Here is a 23254-nt window from a genome sequence, read left to right as displayed (position 1 = left end):
ACTGATTCCACTTCTGCGTTGGCCCACCAGTTAGTGGTCCGTTGGCAGACGGCTTCTCATCAAGGGTGGTCTGAAACTTGTGAAGATGCAGCGGCTCTTGGAGTCTGGCTGTGTTAAAAGCTGTTCTGATGAACTTAGAGCGCTTGGGATGGTGGGAGCAATACGTAGCTTCAGTGTGGTGCAGACAAACCTGTGGTCAGTCCAGCACTCCGCTTCTTGAATGGCTCTGGTGATGACATCCCGGATGTCTCGGCGACGTACTATAACGTAGTCGTTCATGTGCGAATGTTTTGATCTTGAGTGCATCCATGTTGTCTTGTTCGCCAGCCTGAACACTGTGTTTGTGATGAGGAGGTTGTATTCTGCACATTTGCTAAGGAGCAAGAGACCGTTGCTGTTCATATTGCCAATACCATGTTTGCCTAGAACCCCTTCCCAGAGACTGTGATCGAAGCCTACTTAGGCATTGAAGTTACTGAGCAGGATTAGTTTGTCGTTGGCAGGGACTGAGCACAGAACAGAGCTAAGGTCGGTGTAGAACTGTTCAATGGTCTTGTATTTGCTGGGCATGGTGGGGGGCATAAGCGCTGATGACTGTTACGTGATGTTTGTGGCTGAGGGGCAGACGTAGCCACTTAATCCTTTTGTTGATCCCCAAGGGCAGGTCGGAGAGTTGTTTCAGGAAGCTGGACTTGACTGCAAATCCAACTCCATGAATCCTCTCTTCATTTTGCGCTTTTCCTTTCCAAAAGAAAGTGTAGCCGCTGGTGGTTTCAGTCAGGGATCCTTCCTCCACAAGCCTGGTTTCACTTAGGGCTGCGATGTCGATGTTGTGTGAAAGTTCCTTGGCAACAAGGGCTGTCCTTCTTTGGGGTCTTGCTGAGTTCTGTCTGTCCATGAGTGTGTGGACATTCCGTGATCCTAACAGAAGTTTCTTTCTTCTCCTTTGAGTGTAACCACATTGGCGGATGAACTGCCAGCTGAGGCAAGCTGGCCAGTTATCTGTCTGTAGGGTAGGCAATGTTTAGGCCACCTTGTCTAGGCCCCTCCCTATCGAAGGGTGAGCAGTGCCGTCCTGAAAAGGGCTGCTCAGTTGCCATTGGTGCTGACTGACTCCTCTGCTGCCCTGGGTACAGAGAAGAACGACCACTTGTCCAAAGGCTGTCTACGTGCAGGTTTGTGACTGCAACTCCCAGTGGTCACCTCCACCTGTTGCTTCACCACTCCCCCATCGCCGTAGGACTTGTAGAAGACTGGTAGGAATTGAAAGTTGGGAGATGAATGTTGCACAATGTAACCAGTGCGTGAAAGATATTAAAGTGGAAAAGCCTTGCACAGGGACGATCCCACTCTCTCAGCCTGAGAAGTCAGGATCTAGTGGCACAAAGAATCGTTACGTCTGGCAACTTCCTTGGCTGCATTGGATGGCCGCGTCTTCTTAAATTCTTAAGTGCTGTGCCACGCCCTACACACTCCACAATGTGCTGCTGCAACACCTTCTCAGCCGTTGAACCCCTGGGGTTTCCTCCGCCTGATCTACTGAAGCAGTCTTCGCATGCTGGGATGAGCAAATTCCTACCTCACCAAGGGTCTCAGACTTGTTGGCTACCCCCACCTGGTTTAGCCGGCCTGTCGAAGCTGTTGCCCGGGCTTTTAATTTGCTTTTGTTCTCACTCTGGCAGTGGAGAATGCCAACAGCAAGTTGGTGTGGTATTGGGCAAGGGCATTCAAATGCACACAACTGGGAGCTCAGGATGGCCATTCTAGATATATTGTGTAGGTGCTTGGCAAGGTTGTGGTTTACCTATGTAAATGAGGTCACATAGTGAATGCCATATGCTACGGACAAAGGTGGAAGAAATGCATGTACATCTGTCTCACCTTGAAGGGCTTTTTAGGTTCCTAGATATTGGTGAGGAAGGAGATGCAGGGGCTGGTATGCAACCTCTCCTTATAGCTTATGCATTCCAATCCAGCAACATCCTGGGGAATCTCTGTTGCACCATTTCTAAAGCCTCCACATCCGTTTGTGTGCCAATTGCAAGTTTCAAAGTACATTCATTATCAAAGTATATAATATACAACCCTTAGATTTGTCCTTCCACAGGCAGTCATGAAACAAACACCCTGGAACCCATTTAAAGTAAATATCCAGCATGCAGGGTGGTGGGGGGCAAATCTAGCCAACAGCAAATAACGCACAGAGTATTAAACGTCAAGCTGCAGAGTCCCCAAAAAATAAGTCCAGAACTGACAGCCAACGAGTCAGATCAATTTGGCGCACAATGCTCATAATATGGCATATGCAGAATGTTATTCAGCTGCAGCACAACTTACTACCCTCAGTACTCACTGCCGCAGAATACCATACACCTTCCTGATCACCCTGTCCACTTGTGTTGCCACTTTTAGGTAGTTTTGACTTGAAGCCCAGTACCCCTCTATATATCAGTACTCCCAAAGTTCCTTCCATTGTATACTTCCCTCTTGCGTTTGACCTCCCAATGTGTGATACCTCTTTCTTGCCTGGTTAAACTCTATATGCTATTTCACTGATCAAAATTGCTTCAAGGTCCCACCAATCTCCTCCCCAGAATGTGGGAAGATTCCATTGGGCCCTGGGACGTAACTACCTTAATATTTTTCAAGCTACCAAATATCTTACCCTTTTTAATATCAATGTGCACTAGAATTTCAACATTATCTATGTCCTCGATGATTCCCAGTGCGACAAACTCACTGAGGACCTCATTCATGTCCTCTGGCTCTAGACATTATTTCTCTCCTTTATTCTTGCGTGAACCTCATTTAGCACTTCTTGTTCACTCCTGCTTCCTTAATCTTCCTCAGAGGCCTCGCCTAGTTTAGAAAGCTGAAATCTCACATATACTTCCTTTTTAAATTTGACTTGTTTTCAATTTTTTTTATTATCTGTGGATCCTGAAAGTTTCTACAATTATCTTTCATCCTCCTAGGAACATGCTGGTTATGATCTCTAATCAAATGGCCTTCAAAAGACAGTTACATGTCAGGTGTTGATATACCCTCCAACAGCCACTTTCAATCTACTTTTTCTAGTTTCTGCCTAATAATATTGTAATTAACCTTACCCCAATTTAGCTATTACATCCAAAGACCAATCATATCCTTATCCATAATGATCTTAAAACATGAAATTTTGGTCACTGCTCCCAAAATACCTTCTCACTTTGATCTTTTGGCTAAGCTCATTTCTCAATATAAGGTCTAGTGTGGCCCCATCCATAGTAGGGTTGTCTACATATAGCTTCAAAAAATCTCATTGGATGCATCTAACAAATTCTGCCTCATCTAAGTCTGCTGCATTAACAGAAGCCTGGATAATATTGGGGAAGTTAAAAATCACCCATTTCAATAACCCTGTTGTTTTGACATCTTCCCATGATATGACTGCTTGTCTGTTCCTCTGTCCCCCACTGGTTATTGGGAGGCCTTCTGTATAATCCCCATCATAGTGTTTGCACCTTTCTTATTTCTGAATTTCACCCATATGGCCTTGGATAAGACCTCCAAGCTGAAGTTTCATGGAGTAATTTCAGTGGTTCTGCTATTGCTCTGAGAGAGTGTGTGTTTGGCTGGACAGTATGATCAAGCTGCTAAATGTGGTGCTAAGGAACAATCTGATGTGCCTTATCATTCCAGTATGACAGCACTTGGCCCAGAGTCTAACTACAAACCAGGCATTTGTAACTGGGAGACAGCAACAGAACTTTAAAAAATGATTTCATTGTCTGTTGAAAAGTACTCCGCTCCATTAAAAATAGTACACTTTAGATAGAGAAAAGTAAATAGAATTCCCAGAGGCTACAATCCCACTGTTGAAGGCGTTACAATTACAGATGGTTAGCCACAACATAGCTTTTCAGTCAGTCAAATGTTAGTAAGTTCCAAATGTCCATACATTTTCATTATTGTTCAATAATACATCTTTTGACAGCCATTTAATAACTCATTACATTGCATTAAAAGCAAAATATGCTAAGGTTGAAGTGATCATGTCTGAATGTTTCTACATATAGTGATTTTATATGTAAAGTGTTTTTCAAATGTAAACCCATACTATGCCAAAGTTGCATTTTGAAATTGACAAATTATTCCCAGTATGATTATCCTTGTGCAGTTGCCCAGGAATTTTGGCATTGTGGTAACCTTTGTAGATTGCTGTCATTTCCTATTTTTGCTGGACAATCAGTCTTACGGACATCAGTTCTTGAACAGTTAAAGTTCAAGGTTCCTTCAGTCTGACTCTAGAGTTATGAATTTAATAGATAATGAAGAAGTACTGAATTTCATTCTATTAATCAAATGGCCTGGCAGGCTGTATTGTTGTCCTTAATTTGCATGAAAAGACTATCTCACATGAACACATGAGCAACAATCATAATGATGAACATGTGTAAGTATGCAATCAGAACTGTGACTTAATAAAAAGAAAACAATAAATTTACAAATTATTTAAGCAATACACGTCAACTTAATAGACGGAAATTTTAAGTTAGAAGCATTGCATAAATTTGAGCCAGTATAACAGAAAACTTATAGCTGGAGGTTAAATTGTGGAGTTTGGAGGACAGGGTTCAAATGCAGTGTCATTTATTTATAAATTATACAATGGATGTTATTTGCCAAAAGCACATTTTCCATTATTTAGTTTATTTACCTGGGAATTAATGAAAAATATTTCCGACTTTTTTGCTGTGAGTCACCTTCCATTGAAGACAGGCCATATAAAAAGACAGGAAGCTATACAAATTTATTGAAACTTGTCAGAACAGTGGAATGTACTTCAAAAAACAATGAGATAAATAGTTGCTTGTAGTCAGTGAGAACGTATTTCTTATACTGTATTTAAGTTCTATATTTTGAATACTTAAGGCATAACCAAAAAGTAGCCAGTGTAAGATTGAGGAGAACTTGGAAGTACCCAGAGGGTAAATTTCAGCTCATAGTCAGTTTGCTGCCCTTAATGTCATTATTACTCTCAAATTTTCTTCTGGTTCAATTCAGACTCTGCAAATGCCATAGTCATGCTTCTTTCCATCATAAGTGTATTACTGAATGGCAGGATGTCTTTCCTTTTCTCCTTACTTTTACCATCACGGAGGATACATGGAGGAGTTAGACTGAATTGTTAGCTTTTCTTCTGGTGTAGAGATCATAGTCTAGTCTCTCACATCCCTGCATTCTTTCTTTGAATAACCACCTGCAGGAATTGCAGTTTCTGTAACAGATTCTTTGAATGAGCAGCTCAGGTAATCCCTAGTAGCAGATCTGTTGAGTTTTGAGATTTCATAAACTATATTGAACACTCCTTCATCCAGACTATTGGAGACTAAGCTGGCTGTTAGGAGTGAGGAATATCTGGTTATTATCTGCATTTTGACCTGGTAGGAGCTTGAAAAGCTTCAGAAGTATACTACATTGGGAACCAGGCTTCCACCAGATCTCTAATAGAACCAGACCGTTGGGATAATAAAAATAGTTTTACTGTTGGAATGCGCTTCATTATGGCAAAGCGATTTGCAAGATTTGCATGTTATTTAACTTACCATTTTGTAAGGCACGAGCCCTGGAATTTTCACAGCTGGATGACTTGGAAAAGGAACAGCAAATGGATCAGGTTCAGAAGAAAAGCATAGAGGAGTGGTAGTGCTAATGGTGGTGCTCAAGAATAGAGATCATTAATAGAAACCTCACTTGAAAATCCCTTAATCTCCCACTGGATCAATAGCTCCTTTTCCTTCCATCTTAAACATACCTTTTCGATTATCTCAAATCATGTTTATATTAATTAAGCAACATCTATCCAAAAACAAATGCAGTACACCAAGTCTTTGTTATCAGTGAAGGATAAGGGCATGAACTTCCAGTGGATAACAAAAATGTTGATGCAACTAAGATCCTCTCCGCTTGATCCTGAATAAGCACATGTATGCCCCATGTTTCACAGGCTTTCACAGTGTTAGTCATAGAGCACTATAGCACAGAAACAGGCCCTTTGGCCATGCTGAGCAGTTACTCTGTCTACTCCCATTGACCTGCACCTGGATCACAGCCCTCTGTACCATTCCCCTCAAGTACTTATTCAAACTCCTCTTAAATGCTGTAATCAAACCTGTATCCACCGCTTCTGTTAGCAGCTCATTCCACATTCACCACACACTCTAATTTATTATACATTGATAAATATATTTAAAATTGTTAAATGCTGAAAAGAAAATGTCATGGCTACTAATCTAGTTCTATTGATTACACCGAAACTTATCAGAATTGATTGATTTTGAAAATTGCTATGTCCGCTGTGTAATCAAAGATAGCTGTCTATTAATACAGTGTGTAGAAGACAAGTGGTCTAGAACCTGAAGCTGTTATTTATATAGACAATAAATCCTCAATCTGTGTATCAGAATCACGTTTAATACCACTGGCGTATGTCATGAAATTTGTTAACTTAGTGGCAGCAGTATAGTGCAATACATGATAAATATAGGAAAAATCAATATATCAATTATAGTAAGCGTATATGTATATTAAATAGTTAAATTAAAAATAGTGCAAAAACGGGAAAAAAGTGAGGTAGTGTTCATGGGTCATTTAGAAATTGGATGGCGGAGGGGAAAAAACTATTCCTGAATCACTGAGTGTGTGCCTTCAGGCTTCTGTAACTCTTTCCTGATGGTAACAATGAGAAAAGGGCATGTCCTGAGTGATGAGGGGCCTTAATAATGGATGCCGCCTTTCTGAAGCATCGCTCCTTGAAGATGTGGATATTATGGATACCTATGACGGAGCTGACTAATTTTACAACTTTCTGCAGCTTCTTACAATCCTATGCAGTAGTCCCCCAAGTCCCCCATACCAGACTGTGATGCAGCCTGTCAGAATGCTCTCCACGGTACATCTGTAGAAGTTTTCGAGTGTTTTAGATGACAAACCAAATTTCTTCAAACTCCTAATGAAATGTAGCTGCTGTCCTGCCTTCTTTTTCGCTTTCATATGTTGGGACCAGGTTAGATCTTCAGAGATCTTGATACTATGAACTTGAAATTGCTCACTCTCATCTGATCCCTCTGAGGATTGGTTCGTGTTCCTTGTCTTATCCTTTCTAAAGTGTACAATCAGCTCTTTAGTCTTACTGACGTTGAGTGCGAGGTTGTTGCTGTGAGAGCACTCAACTTGCTGATATATTTTGCTCCTGTACGCCCCCTCGTCTCCATCTGAGATTCTGCCACCAATGGTTGTATTCATCAGCAAATTTATAGAGAGCAATTTTGAGCTCTGCCTAGCCACAAATTATGGATTTGGACAGAGTGGAGCAGTAGGCTAAGCACACATCCCTGAGGTGTGCCAGTATTGATTGTCAGCAGGGTGGAATTGTTATTTCCAATCTGCACATATTGTGGTCTTCTGGTTAGGAAGTCGAGAATCCATTTGCAGAGGGAGGTGCAGAGGTCCAGGTTCTGTAGCTAATTGATCAGGATTGTAGGAATAATTGAGTTAAACACTGAGCTATAGTCAATGATCATCTGGACAATACAATCACCCATGTTCGGATGCTGTTCAAGGCGATGTGAAGAGCCATTGAATTTCTGTCTGCTGTAGACCTATTGTGGCAATAGACAAATTGCAGTGAGTCCATTTCCTTACTGAGGTAGGTGTTGATTCTAGTCATGACCACCTCTCAAAGTACTTCATCACCATAGATATGAGTGCTACTGGATGATAGTCATTGAAACAGCTCACATTCCTCTTGGACTCTAGTATAATTGATGTGCTTTTAAATCGGGTGGGATCTTCCGACCGTGGCAGTGAAAGGATGATTATGTCTTCGAATATACCCGCTAGTTGGTTGGCACAAGTTTTCAGAGCTTTACAAGGTACTCCATTAGGGCCTGCCACCTTGCAAGGATTCACCCAACTGACACGTTGGCCTCCGAGTCAGAGGTCACAGGGTCACTGACTGCAGTAGGGATCCTCACAGCTGTAGTTATATTCTCCCTTTCAAAGCAGCATAAAAGGTGTTGAGCTCCTCTGGTGGTGAAACATCTGGTGGACAGAGTGTAGGCGTTCGATGAAGCGGTCTCCCAATCTACATTGGGTCTCATCACCGGGGCCCACGCCGGGAGCACCAGACATAGGATGGGACCAAAAAGCTTTACTCTTCTTTTGTCAGCTGCATGTATTGAATATAGAAAGCTAAAAACTTAGACTTTAGCAGAGAGCTAAAAACAAAGCCCTCCTTTATTTTTCTGAAATGGCTATAGAAAAACAAGGAGAATGTTCCTTGACATCCACAAGGGGAACACAAGATATTTGTGATTGAATGAGGAAATTTTACTGAGGGTAGTTGCTTGCTAATTGCAGTGTCAGTGTCTGGTGGGGAAATCTAGATTGGCCTTGCTTATTTTTGGGTACTTTTGGCAATATTGTAATTATACTGGAGCAATTTAGCAGATGATATTTTTAGTTCTGAAACATGCGTCTCTCAAACATTAAGACTAGAATATTATTTAGTCATGGTTAGCCTTTGCTATATTTGATGCTGTTGTGTGTCTTTTCATATGAGGTAGAACAAATTGCATTGCTTAAAAATAGAATTCGGTGATGATGGGTTCTTCAGGTTAAAGCCAAGGTGTATAATGTAGTCAGCATTCCTGGCTGAATCTGGCTTCAAATTATTCAGCTTTTGATGTTTGTGTTCTGCATCCCTTGTGAATTTTTAATTTATCCCATCATTTACAATGGGATGTGGTGGCACCCTTTGTCAGTTATGGGATTGCTTAGCTCTGTTAATTAATGTTGCTTATTTCTTTTGGCGGTGGGTTATTCTAGGTCACTAGCAATGTGGTTGATTCTTTAATAGGCCTTTGGCTAGCCTAACAAACTGCTTTGCTATATGAAAACACTTTGCACTTGTCAGCAGAACCAATATATTGGCATGGATTTGGTAGCAACAAGGTCAGTGAAATCATTCTCTGACATTGTACCCTGAAGTTGAGGTCTTGCAAATGTCTATTGATGTAAGGTGGTGGGTATTCTAACTGGTTACATCACCACATGCTGTGAAGGTTTCCATGCACAGGAACATAAAAAGCTACAGAGGTTTGTAGACTCAGCTGACTTTATCATGGGCGTAATCATCCCCACTATCAAGGATATCTTCAAGAGGTGGTGCCTCAAAAAGGTGGCATCAATCATCTGGGACATGCCCTCTTCTCATTTCCACCATGATGGAGGAGGTACCTGAAGCCCACACTCAATTATTCAGAAATAGCTTATTTCCGCTCCACCATCTGGTTTCTGAATGGGTCATGAATACTACTACATTATTACAAACGAGCGTATCTGCAAATGCTGGAAGTACAAGCAGCACACAGGATTCTGGAGGAACTCAGCAGGCTGGGCAGCATCTATGGAAAAAGTATCAGTGACATTTTGGGCTGAGACCCTTTGGCCGGACTCCACAGACGCTGCCTGGCTTGCTGAATGCCTCGAGTGTTTTGTATGTTGCTACTTCATTATTCTTTTTTTTTTTTGCACTGTTTGTTTATTTTGCAAGTTGTAGTAATGTTATGCTTATATTCTACTGCCGTCACACAACAACAAATTTCATGTCATATAAGGTGATAATTCACCTGATACTGATTCAGGACTTAGTATTTCTACACCTGCTTAATGAACCAAGGCGATATTGAAGTTGTTATTGGTATCGCTACGATTTTCCATTGATAATGTTTGCAGCTATTTCCACTGAAATTGGGACAAACCACCAGAAAAAGTGTAAAGTTAAACTGGTTATCAACTAGTTTCTTTATGGTTTGATTAGTATTTAATGGAAGATGAAATGCAAGAGAAGTTGCTTATTCTATTGCAAGTCCATCATGTTTTGTCACAATTCTGAAACGTTTTAACTTAAGCAATCTGGCATTCAATTTTTTCACTTTCCAAATTAATTACAGGTGCAGGTTCTAATATTTATTAGGTACACAGTTTGATGGAAAAGTAGTTAATTAAAATCAAAAAGCTTAGTATGCTGAACAAGAATTCTTATGATTGATTACTAAGCTAATTAGTATGCATTATAACTTCTGGACATCAAGGGATCCTTTTGAATCCATCGATGTTTGCAGCACCAGGCACTAGAAAATTGGGAACCTTTTTTTAAAAAAAAGGGAGATCAGTGGCAAGCACTGTTCCACTGTCCTCAGAAATACCGCAAAATTTCTGGCTTTAGAAATTAATTTGAAAAGACTGTTGTTGCTATATGGACATCTATAGAAATTTTGATGCAGCCTACATTATAGTTCAGGAGTCAGAACATGTAATATTCTTTGTTTTTATTTAAACTTAAAATTTTGAAGTTGTAGTTCTCAAATGCATGAAAATACAATTCGGTATTCTATATCACAGAGCTTCTTTGTGTGTGACTCAAATTGTTTTCAATCTCTGAAACATGCTCTAGGGATGCAAACGCGATGAAATAGAAGGTGAGGAGGAGGATACAGGGTTAATCCAACCTGCACAAGTGTTTGCACCTAAAAGCTTGGTGCTAGTGTCTCAACTGGATTATCCTGAAATTTTCAAGGTAAGTTAAATATGATTAAATAATTATTCCTTTTTTTAAAATTTTATTTTTATTTGGATAAGGAATTCACAAATATCATGTACTTTTTTCACACATATAACCTTTTCCATTTTTTTATGTGTATAAAACTACAATTATTTATACATTCTTAAGTACACATTGAGATGATATAAAAGGAAAATAAACATTTAAATAGATAATTATGTACTGTGGTAAATCTAACCTATTAGGCTAAGTAATGGAATTAGTTGTTAAGAAAAATAGTAATAATAGTTTCCATATAACCCTTCTGGACCATTTCCACTGGTCCAAAATGTTGTATATAAGCCTATGTATCAACCATTGCAGGTGTTTATATCCTAATTTGTTCATGCTTGCTCCTGCCCGCAGACATAATTATCCAATCCCTATGTACTTATTTACTTAATTTTTTATCCCTTTCCCAAATCTTTCCCTTTACTTATGTTAATTCTCTATTTTCCAAAAGAAAACAAAAAAAACAAACATTTAGACTAGGCAATACATTAGCAATATTACTGTGTTGATGAGAAGAGCAGTATAAATCATTAGAAGAGTGATCTAAAGTCTGCTCGCATTGGGGTTATATATTCAATCCATTTATTCCAGATTTGATAAAATTTTTCTTTTTGAGTTCTCAGGGAGTAAGTCAACTTTTCCATTTTAAATATTTCCAAGATAATTTCGTACCAATCTTCTAATGTAGGTGGTATTGGATTTAGCCATTTTCTAGTGATTGATTTCTTACTTGCCGCTAAGAGGGCCTGCAGCAACTTTATATCTTCCTTCTGTTCAAGAAACAATACATGCCCCAAATAGGGCATCTCAAAGTTCAGAGGTATCTGGGACCTAAGTACCTTAACTAATGTTCTATGAATACCTTCCCAAAATAGACTTAATTTAGGGCAATCCCAAAAAATATGAAAATGATTTGCCTCCTTGGAGCCGCACCTTCTCCAACACATCACATTTGTATCTTTATATTTTTCCTTATATGGGGTCTTGAAGTATCTTATAATGTTTTCCCAACAATGTTCTCTCCAAGTCAAAGAATTAGTCGAGGACCATTGAAAGCTTCAGATTTTCTCCCAAGCCTCCTCTGAAAGTACCAACCCTGCTTCTTTCTCCCACTTCTCTTTAATATACAGTGTATTTACATTTTTAGCATGGGAGAGTGCATTATATAATCAAGAAACTGATTTACTAGGTATTGAACTGCAAGCCAAATTCAGAATCTTGAAAAATTCTAATTCTACTGTTGATAGGTCTGTATATCTACAACTCTGGTTAACATAGTTTCGTACTTGAAGGTACCTAAAAAAGTCATTGTGTTCTAGGCCATGTTTGTCCTGCAGGATTTGGAAACTTTGTAATACTCCTTTATCTATAAATGAGAGGTAGGTTGTAAGACCTTTCTTTATCCATAGCTCAAATCTTTTATCTCCTCTGTTGGGAAGAAATTCGGTATCATATGCACACCATCTAAAGAGTTTTAACATGTTATTAATTCCACATGAATTAACCACCTTCTGCCATACTTTTAATGTAGGATTTATCCAAGCGTTTTTAAATTTTTCCAACTGGGCCATCAATCCTTTGTCAGCTATTGAGGCCTGAAGAGGAAAACTGTCAACTAATCCAAATTCTATTTCCTTCCATCTAGCCTTATATTCCCTATTACACCAATATGACAGAGGGGTTATCTGTGAGGCATAAAAATAATGTCTCAGGCAAGGAAGAACCATACCTCCTCCTTCCTTCCCTAACTGTGAGGTGTTATATCGAATTCTAGGTTTCTTTCCTTGCCAAATGAAGCGGGAAATCCATTTGTCCCATTCCCTGAATTGATTATCATCCACCTCCACCAGTAAAGTACGGAAAAGATACAATAACCGAGGAAGAATATTCATTTTTATAGTATTTATCCTTGAATTTAAACTTAAAAAGGGGATAAGATTCCATCTATGCATATCTGCTTTTATCTCTGAGATTAATGGCCCATAATTTACCTGTGACAGTGTTGAAAGATCCTTCGGCAGGGTTATTCCTAAATATTTTAATGATTTAGCTTCCCACTTAAGATCATATGTATCCTGCAAATTTTTGGATGGTGTATAATTTAGGGACATAACCTGCGTTTTCTTTACATTTATTTTATAACCTGATATTTTCCCAAAGTCATCCAACAGTGTAAACAATCCTATAAATGATTTTTCTGGTTCACTCAGATAGACCAAAGCATCATCTGCGAATAACGCCACTTTCTGTTCAATCCCTGCCACCTTGATACCTTTTACGATTTCGCTCTGTCTTATTAGTTGGGCAAGCGGTTCCATATATAGCGCAAAAAGGAGAGGAGAAATTGGGCATCCCTGTCTAGTGCCTCTCTCTAAGATGAAGGAGTCAGAGAGGTCCCCATTTATCTTAATTCGGGCTGTAGGGCTGTCATATAGAGTCTGAATTAGTTTAATAAACTTTTCTTGAAAGCCGAATCTTCCTAACACTCTGTATAGGAATGCCCAACTAACCAAATCAAAAGCTTTCTCAGCGTCCAATCCTACTACCATTGTCTCTGTCTCGTTCTTATTAACCTGTTCTAATATGTGCAGAGTTCTCCTTATGTTGTCCTGTGTTTGTCTTTGTTGAATGAATCCAGTCTGGTCTAAGTGGATCAGGCCAGGTAAAAGCTTTTCCAATCTGCGCGCTAATATAGATGTAAATAGTTTGTAATCTAAGTTAAGAACACTAATTGGCTGATAATTGCCACATTCTAGTTTATTTTTACCCTCTTTAGGAATAACTGAAATAATCGCTTCTCTCCAGGAAGGTGGAGTTTCTCCTCTCTGCAAGATCCAATTAAAGGTGTTAAGTAGTAATGGGGCTAACTGTGTCTTCAGGGACTTGTACCACTCTGAGGTAAACCCATCAGAACCCGGGGACTTTCCAGCCTTTAACCTAGAGATGGCCACGTTCAGTTCTTTGACAGTTACTGGTTCTAATAAACTTTCATTTTGCAAATCTGTAAGTTTAGGTAGATCTAAAAAATTCAATACACTGTCTATATAGGGCTCACTGGGGGCCCGGGGTTGGGAGTACAGCTCTCGATAATATGTTTCAAAACTCTCTTGAATTTTCCCTATTGTACTCTCCACAAGCTTTGTCTTTGGATTCTTTATTTTATGAATTGTATTGTCTGCTTGTTGTTTTCGTAATTTATATGCTAATAATCTAGCTGATTTACCTCCTACTTCATAATTCTTTTGTCTCAGGTAAAGAAAATTTCTTTGAGTTTCCAATGTATAAATATTGTCAATTTCACTTTGCAATTTCCTAATTTCCTGTTTTCGATTTGAATTACTTTTGTTGCTATCTACAACTCGAAGTTGTTTTAATTTTCCTTGAAGGTCTGCTAATTTTTGTGCATTGATTTTTTTCATGTGAGTGGTAATGGAAATAATTTTCCCTCTCAGTACAGCTTTCAATGTATCCCATAAGATCACTGGTGATGTTTCTCCCATGTCATTAAGGTCTAGATATTCTTTGATTTCTCCCCTTAATCTCTCCATTACTTTCGGGTTATTGAGTATATGTGAGTTTAGCCTCCATAGTGTTTTCCTCATTTTCCTTTCCAGGATTAGAGACATAGAGACTGGGCTATGATCCGACAGGTCAATTGTTGCAATATTACAGTTTTTTATCCTGAGTCTATCTGTACTAAAGATAAAGAAATAGTCTATCCTTGAATAGGCTGAATGAGGGAAAGAGTAATATGTATAATCTTTACTAGTAGGGTGTAATTCCCTCCAGACATCTATAATTCCCAACTCCTCCATCAATGAATTCACTTTCCGAGTCAGAGGTTTATTCTGAGTAACTATTCTTGAAGAATCTAATATAGGATTTAATCTAATATTAAAATCCCCTCCACAAATTACTACCCCTTGAGAACTGACCATTAGGTCAAAAATGTGTCTATAAAATGACCAATCACAACCTGGAGGAGCATAAACATTCAGCAATGTTATTTCTGTACCTTCTATTCTTCCTGTGATTTTTACGAACCGTCCTTCTTTGTCTCTAGTCTCTGAAATATGTTCATAATTAAGAGTACTTGATATTAAAGTAGCTACCCCTCTTTTGTGACTCAATTTATATGATGAATAAAATACATGCTTAAAGCCCATTCTTTTTAATTTTCCATGTTCAGATTGGCTCATATGTGTTTCCTGGAGGAAAGCTATTTGTGCCCTCTCTTTTTTCAATTTAGACATAATCTTATTTCTTTTAATTGGATTCAAAACCCCACTAACATTATAGGAAATTATTTTTACCAATTCAGTTTGCATTTTTCTCTAGTAGAAAAAAAAACACTCTCCTTTTCTAACCAAACAGTAAGCAATCCCTTCTCAACAGTAAACCAAGACATATAACCACACCCTAGACATTTTTGAACGTGCAACATTTGAAAATTTTTCCCGACTTCCCACAGTGAGGCCTAAGCACCGACCCGCCTCAGTTCAGAGGGATAACCTCTATCTTCACCCTGTGTTAGAGGGCCCTCAGCAGTTTGAATAATCATAGAGAATTTTCTCCTATTTATGTCTCGACCATATTGCTATCATTCAAGTTATTCCGTCTAGTTTATTTTCAGTTACCAGTTTTCATTTTACCTTTAAGTCCGATTTACTCTTTTCAGTCATTTCTCTTAATTAATCTGTGTTCTCTGTACATTCGCAGCTTTTCCTTGTAGTTTGACACTCTGGTTCGTGTGGCGCGTCCTCGCTGCACTAACTGCCACGACTTCTGCCGAATCCTCTCCAGTAGCGACTCCGGTTGGGTGATAACTTTAATAGGTAGTCCCCGGTCCGCCAGGTCCAATGTTGCCTCCTCCACCATAGCGTAAGTTTCTGCCCCTTCGTCGTAAAAGACTCTCAGCCGAGCTGGATACAGGGTCTGGAATCTGATGTTGTTTTCTTTCAGGACTCTCCGTGTTTCCGTATATTCCTTCCGTCTGGCAAGAATCCCCGGTGCGTAGTCGTGGTCTAAACTGATTTTACAGTTGTTCCACATGAAACCTTTCTTTTGCCATGCCCTTTTAAGCACCTCTTCCTTTGTTCTGTAACTGAGAAATCTGACCAGAATCGATCTGGGCTGGGCGCCTGCTGGAGGCTGTGGTGCCAACGCGCAGTGAGCTCTTTCTATCTGTAGGTCTTTTGCGGCCGGTATATCAAGGTTCTCTCTAAGTAGCTTCTCCACGAAGGGAATCATCAATCCGGGTTTACCTTCAGTTCCTTCGGGAACTCTGTAAATCCTCACATTTTCCCTTCTCGAGCGGCTTTCTTGATCTATTAGTTTCCACTGGAGCTGGTCTTGCAGCTTCAGCATTTCTGCTATCACCTCCTCTGTGTTTTGTAGCTTCTCTTCAATTCCAACAATCCTCGCTTCGGCTTCATCTATCCGCGAGTTAGTTTTTACTATTTCTCCTTTAATATCTTCCAGCTGTTTGCTGTTATCTTGTCGGAACTTGCGAATCTCTCCGAGAATCAAGGACAGAGTCACTGATTCCCCCTCATTATCTCCGTCCTGGCTTGCCGTGGGGGAGCTAGGCCCGTCACCTTGCTGCGTCTCTTTATGTTTATCAGCCTTCGGAGCGGACTTTTTAATCTTGTTCTTAGACATCATCCTTGCCCCTTTTATTAATATAGTTATGCAATATTAAGTATTTGTCTAAATTTGATTATGGGGCAGTTTACCTTCTTTTTTGTCGAGAGACCTTTTCCTTACGCCGCCATTCCCTTGATGACCCAGAAGTCCCTTAATTATTCCTTTTTTTAATATATTGATGGAAAGCTACTGCATTTAAATATTGAATTAATGCACATCGAATCTTTCATGGTTGTGCAGCAAATGCAAATCTGGTTCTCATGAGTGATAACTAAAATATTTCCTCAGAGTTCAATAAAGTTGATTAATTTTTTTCTAGCCTTGTTCACATTTTATTTGTAGTAAGATATTTTTAAAAGAAAATAGGAAGACTCCAGTGCTATTTATTTTATGTTTGGACATTCCTTCCCAGCTATTTAATATGCTTACAGTGCTCAGCATGTCTTTGGTTGAATAAGTAAAAGCTTATGGGTTGTGAGAGGGAATGGAGAGTTGGTTTGGTGATAAGAAGTCAAGAGTAACAATTGCTGTGTTTTTGTGACTGAAAGGGTTGGTAATTTAAAAGCCTGATAATTTCCTGTCAGTATTCTTAATAGTTCAGCATCTGGCGCTGGCTCATAAGGTGTTGTTCCCTTCTCTCCCTTTGACTTTGCCAGGATTCCTTTTCCTGTGCTCCCCTTCCTGTGTTCCTCTAAGCTAATCGCGGCCCTGGCCATACGCTCCTTCTGAACTAATTTGATGATGGGATTAAGCTGGGTGTCTCTTTAACTGTCACAAACAATAGCCTATAGGATACATTCTCTATTATTTTGAAATGAGAGCGGGATGTTACATGGAGAGGTTACTATGTAGAAGTCCAGTAGTATTTTGTTGTAAAAACATTTCAGATGGTAATGAATGGCAAATAAGTGGAACTGATTTCAGATTAATGGTAGTCTTTATTTATCATTTCAGATCATTTCGATATTTTTTAAAAAACTGGGGATTTGTACAGCTGATTTGAAAAATGCACTTTTTACATCTAATCAAGCTTCCCCTGATTTCTTGAGTGTGGTGGCATGACATTGTAGTGTTTTTGGAATATTTCATATCAGTGTAGTTTGTTTTCAATGTCTTATGCAAATTCTATAAGCAGATGAGAAAATTCGGAAATATTCCTCTGAGTGATAACATGGTGTTTTGGTAAATGAAAATGTAGAATATTTGAAAGCAACTTATTAGTGTAGTTATATTCAGAAATTTTGTTTTTACCACAAAGCAAATAATGATATTTCAAATTGTGCAACGCTCTTAGTTTATAGAGATGCCTATGAAAGATGATTGGAGAATTTTATGTGTAAACTGACTTTACCTGTAAATTCTGCATGACTCACAACACGCTGGAGGAACTCAGCAGGTCGGGCAACATCCGTGGAAATGATGAGGCGATGTTTCAGGCCGGAACCCTTCGTCAGGACTGAAGAGGGAAAGGGCAGAGGCCGTATAAAGAAGGTGGGGGAGGGTTGGAAGTAGAAGGCTGGTAGGTTCAATTGAAAAACCAGTAATTGACTCTGTTAGTTGAAACTCTTATTGACTTTGTTGGAAAATACACACTGAACTGGGCTCATTGCCAAGTAGTAACAAGAGGAGCATTGAAAGGTGATACTGCTAACGGTGCAGCACCCCTATAGTTTGTGTTCATCTGGGGTTTTTATCTTGCACTCTTGGAGTAGGCATTGAACCTATAATCATGGCTGATAGAAGCAGTGACTTGACATGGGCTGTGGAACAATGCAGCTGCAGAGTGATTGGTTCTCTCTTGCCAGATCTTGACTTCCACCTGCCTGCCTTCAGCAAATATTACTGACAACCAGTCCAAACCAGACAGGCCAGGGACGGAACCTTGGGATCTTGTGAGTCTCAAACGCTGAATACCTCATCTGCATGGATGTGTGACTCCCCCTAGGTTTCTTCCCACAGCCTAATGAAGTGGGTTACTAGGTTAATTGGCCTCTGTAACTTGCTAAACTTGAGTTCCTGCAGGTGCTGGAGATCCAGAGCAACACACACAAAATGCTGGAGGAACTCAGCAGGTCAGGCAGCATCTTTGGAAATGAACAGTCAACATTTCAGGCCAGCATCCTTCATCAGCACTGGAAAGGAAGGGGAAAGATGCTAGAAGAAATAGGTGGCAAGAAGGGAAGAAGGACAAGCTAGAGGAGATAAATGAGGCCAGGTGGGTGGGGGAGGGAGATGACGATGAAGTAAGAAGTTGGGAGCTGTTAAGTGGAAGAGGCAAAGGCCTGGAGAACAAGGAATCTGATAGGAGAGGAGAGTGAATCATGGGAGAAAGGGAAGGAGGAGGGACATCAGAGGGAGGTGATTGGCAGGTGAGGAGAAGAGGTAAGCAGCCAAAGTGGGGAAATAAAGAAGGGGGAGCGAAAAAATTGCTGGAAGTTGGAGGAATCGATGTTCTACCATCGAGGCTACCCAAGTGGAGTACAGTATGTTGTTCCTCCAGCCTGAGAGCAGCCACATTGTGGAGGAAGAAGAGGCCATGGACTGACATGTTAAAACGGGAATGGGATTAGCAGTAGGCCACTGGGAGATTCTGCTTTTTACTGATGGAGCTGAGATGCTTGACAAAGCAGTCCCCCAGTCAGGTTTCACCAATGTAGAGCAGGCAGCATTGGGAGCACCGGATATAGTAGATGATCCTAGCAGTTTCACAGGTGAAGTGTTGCCTCACCTAGAGGAGCTGTTTGGGCACACTGAATGGATGTGAGGGAGGAAGTGACATGAGCAGGGGTTTAGTGAGGAGGGACAAATGGACAAGAGAATCACAGAGCATGCAATCCCTGCGGAAAGTGGGGTGGAGGTAAAGGTGTCTATGGTTGTAGGGTCTCATTGAAGATGGCTTACTATTGTCGGTGAGTAGGAGAATTAGGAAAAGAATAAGATTGTTATAGATTACTGTAGAAGGTTGCTTGATGGTCAGTACTGACTGGGGGCAAAAGGCCTTTTTCTGTGTCTGACAATAGAAGTAGAGGACTTGTAACTAAGCTGTCTGAGGTAGCTGTTGGTGATATCTGGAATTATTGTTTTATCTACTGTAAAGCTTTAGTATCCAATACTATGTCCTCTAATTTTTATGCCAGTAACTGAAAGAAGCAGTTAACATTTTAAATTTTATTAAAGGTACATCCAGTACATGGCAGGCTTATTGAAGGATTGTGAAGAGAAATGGGAATAAAGAATACTCATTTACTCTTTCACACTGTAGTCACGGAGCAGGGGATACCAAACCGGGATAGAGATTTATGCTTTTCTGGAAGAGAGTGAGTCTAATTTGGCAAATCTCTTGGAGGCAGTTCATTAATAACATTGTCATATTTGGCTGACATTTTCTCAAATTGAAATAAAGTGTATTTGATGTCACAAGGAGAGGGCAAAGATTTGTTTTGACAATGTGAATAATTACAAGTGGTTCAGAAGTCATTGCTGTGGGAAACGGACAAACGAACAAATTAATGTATTAATCCATGTTATTAATACAAGGATATAATTTATTCCTGGCGACTGAAATATGTCATCACAATGTTTATATGCATTGTACAGAATCCATGAACTGTGCTGAAGAAAGTGAATTGTTTGTTGTTATTTTATTCATTAAAAGATTATAGTTCGCATCAGTCTGTCTTGAAGGACAATGGGTGATCATCAGCATCATCATCAAACGCCTGGGTGGAAGGTATGGAGATCCTTAGGTGGCCAGTCGTCAAGAATTCCCCTCTCTACCTCACCAGTGTAGTCTGAAGGAAAGCTTATGAAGCAGTATGTTTGGCACCAGCTTGGTTGCAGGAGCTGCTGGGAGGATGTTCAACGATGTCCAGCCACCTTTGTGGCTCCACTCCAGATTTGCTATCTGGGTTTACTCTCATAGCCTTCGTCCCTGCTGAGGCTGCCCACAAAGCAGTGGGGTTATTTACCCATAGCTGGAAATCTGATTCACAAGCACCAGGGTGTGTCCACACATGGCTGGGCCTGTATGACACGTATGCAGGGACCAGACATCCTCTCCATATTTTGTAGTGCAGCCCGAGTCCAAAAGGAGTTTAGTTTCCATGTGTTGCCAGTGAGGAGGCACTACATGAAGCTTGCTGTTGGAGAGGCTATTACTGGCAGGGAGAGACTTACACATTCAGCTCTCCTTTTCGCAAGACTGTAACCAGTGGTGGAAGCTGAAAGTGAGAGTGGTAAGCACTACCCACTAGACACATCACAACAACCATTTTGACACTCTAATGTATATATTCATATTGAAATATTTTATATATACACACACACGTGTGTGTATGTATATGTGTGTATATACACGCACACACCCATCTGAACATTCAAGTTAATATTTTCATTACAAATCAAGTTATTACAATTATTTTATATTTGCACCACTTTAGTTATTATTTATATATAGCTCATAACCAAATTAGTTCATGCCGGTTGAACACAAATACACAAATTAATGAGCAATGGTGGGAATTCCTGAAATTGGCCTTCTTCAACAGAGTCTTGGCATTGATGGTCCCTACTGACACATTAGACCAAAATAGCCTTTTTTTGAACCCAGCTTAAAAAGTAGGCCTGAACCACAGAACTGCCAGTTATCATGATCAACTGTCAATGGCCCCCAAATCCCCCTCCTCCTGCACACAAAAAAAAACAAAACATCAAGCCCCAAACCCTCTTCACCCCACACAAAAACAATTCATCAACTAGATCATGAACATTACTTTCCTCTGGACTGCCAGTGAGTTTTGCGCAGGTCAGAGAGTGTCTTTCCTTTCTTGCCACCCCTGCTGCTCTTTATACTGGTCATCTTGCCTATCCATTCTGAATCCTGTTACAGGGTGTTGTTACATTGTCAGTTTCTTTCCTTTTACTGATGCAGCCTGAACTGTGGAGTTCTGGCAGACCATTGTTGCTCCAGTTCCAGCATCTGCAGTTTCTTTTGGCTCCATTCACTGTGAAGCAGCTGCTGCTAGAGAAGGAGCCTATCACTGTGTCTGGAGGGTAGGCCTCTGCATTTGAGCAGAGTCTCTGTCTTTTCTGACGATGTTGGAGGATGTTTCTGAGGTTCTGTGTTTATGGACTTTTTCAGTCTTACGGTTTTTATATTCTGTGTTGTCGCCCATTCATTGTCATGTTTTTGTGCAGGGTGAAGTAGTTCAATGTTTCATGTTATGTTTTGTTTTTTTTTTGTGCAGGAGGAGGGGGATTTGGGGGCCATTGTTCTTGTTGTCTTGCGTGCAGGCGGGGGGGTTGGGGAACCGATGTTCTCGAGCTTCATTTGGGGGAGAGGAAGGTTTCAGCGGTGATAATCGTGTTGCTGTCCTTTTTTTTGGGTGGGGGGGTGTGTTTGCTATTTCTCTGTGAACTGACTTCCATGGTTTTCTTTGCTTCGTGGCAGTCTGGAGGAGGAGTATCTCAGAGTTGTATACTAAATGCATACTTTGATAATAAATTAACCTTTGAAGATTGCTTAAGTATTACAGAAATATTAAATACACAACACTCTACCTAGCTTAGCTATAAACTCCAACTCAATATAGAATGCATCTTGGACTGTATACACAACATACAATATAATACAACTAGTATACAGGCATCCACAGCATAGTCAATTCTAAATTGTTCCATTCAGGTCTAAAGATTTAATTATTGTGATAGATTACTTAATCTTGTGAAATAATGTCTTTCCTGACAAGGAGGTTTATTCTGCTTGGTAGGTGAAACAGGTGGCTGTGAAACAATCTCAGGTTCTGGGGCCTCCTGTGTGTTTGTTGTAGGAGTTGACTCTGAGACTGCAGGAAGTAGTTCTGACATATTTCTTCACTAACAATTGACTCTACTCTCCTCAACTGATCGATGTGTGGCTTCCAGATGGTATCAAACGTAATCTCCACTGTGTGGGAGAGTGGTCCAGTTCTGTCCTTAATCTTTCTGAGTACCTACTTTTGATCATCTCTGTGGTCCCTGGCAGGACTGCTTGTTCAGGAGTGAAACATTGAACACCCTTGTTTGAGGAGCCTTCAATTTGTTTTAGCTGTTTGTACTGCGTACTCCTGAGATTGGATTTGAGGAGATCCAAGTGTAAAGGCAAGGGACAACCCAGGAACAGCATACAGTAGCTGGTGAGTAGTTGGTTGTGGAAGTGTTCTGCATTGTGATATGCAAGGAGAAAATTGGCGAGCTTCTGATTCAGTGTCAGTTTAGTGCGTTCCTCTGACATTGTTCGCAATGTGTTCTTTAAACTCTGGACAAATCTTTCTTCCAAGCTATTTGCAGCTGGGTGATACAATACAGATGAAATTTTTCTTATTCCATTCATTTTCAGGAATGACTGAAATTGTTCCACAACAAACTGTGTATCCGTTGTCACTGACTAAGTTTTATTGGACACCAGTCCTTGTGAAGAGGTTTCTCAACATATCAGCAGTGTGTGAGGCTGTAGTGGAAGCTTCTGAGAAGACTTTTGGCCACTTTGTAGCTGCATCCTCTACTACCAAGCAATTTGTGCCCATGATGGTCCGGCAAAATCCACATGAATCTTCTGTCAGGGTAATGCAGGCCATTCACAGTAACAGAGAGGTGCTGCTCTTGGCATCTTCTGAAAGTGTTGCCATCCTGCATAATGCATGGCTAGCTGCTTGATATGCTGGTCAATCCCAGGCCACCAGACAAAGCTTTGAGCCAATGCTTTTATTTTAATAATGCCTAGATGATTGGCATGTAGCTCCTTGAACATGTTATCTTTCAACTTGGGTGGTACGATAACTCTCAATCCCTACGTAAGGCAACCATAGTCTAGGGCAAATTAATCTCGGAGTAACACATTGATGAAGGTAGAGCAGTGGATGTAGTGTATATTTCAGTATGGCATTTGATAAGTTTCCCCATGTTGGACTC

At 40.2% G+C, this 23254-nt stretch overlaps 1 protein-coding gene across 3 annotated transcripts in view; it reads left to right on the top strand.

The window, feature by feature from the left end:
• Positions 1–23254, top strand: part of sbf2 (SET binding factor 2) — a 572061-nt gene that overhangs the window by 209497 nt on the left and 339310 nt on the right. For all 3 annotated transcript variants that reach the window (XM_072272620.1, XM_072272618.1, XM_072272617.1), the window contains exon 4: positions 10502–10624. In XM_072272620.1, coding sequence (XP_072128721.1) covers positions 10502–10624 — 123 coding nt within the window. The remainder of the gene's footprint in view (positions 1–10501; positions 10625–23254) is intronic.

This window comes from Mobula birostris, chromosome 11, assembly GCF_030028105.1.
Source record: "Mobula birostris isolate sMobBir1 chromosome 11, sMobBir1.hap1, whole genome shotgun sequence".
NCBI lineage: Eukaryota > Metazoa > Chordata > Chondrichthyes > Myliobatiformes > Myliobatidae > Mobula > Mobula birostris.
This window is presented reverse-complemented; position numbering and strand designations above follow the sequence as displayed.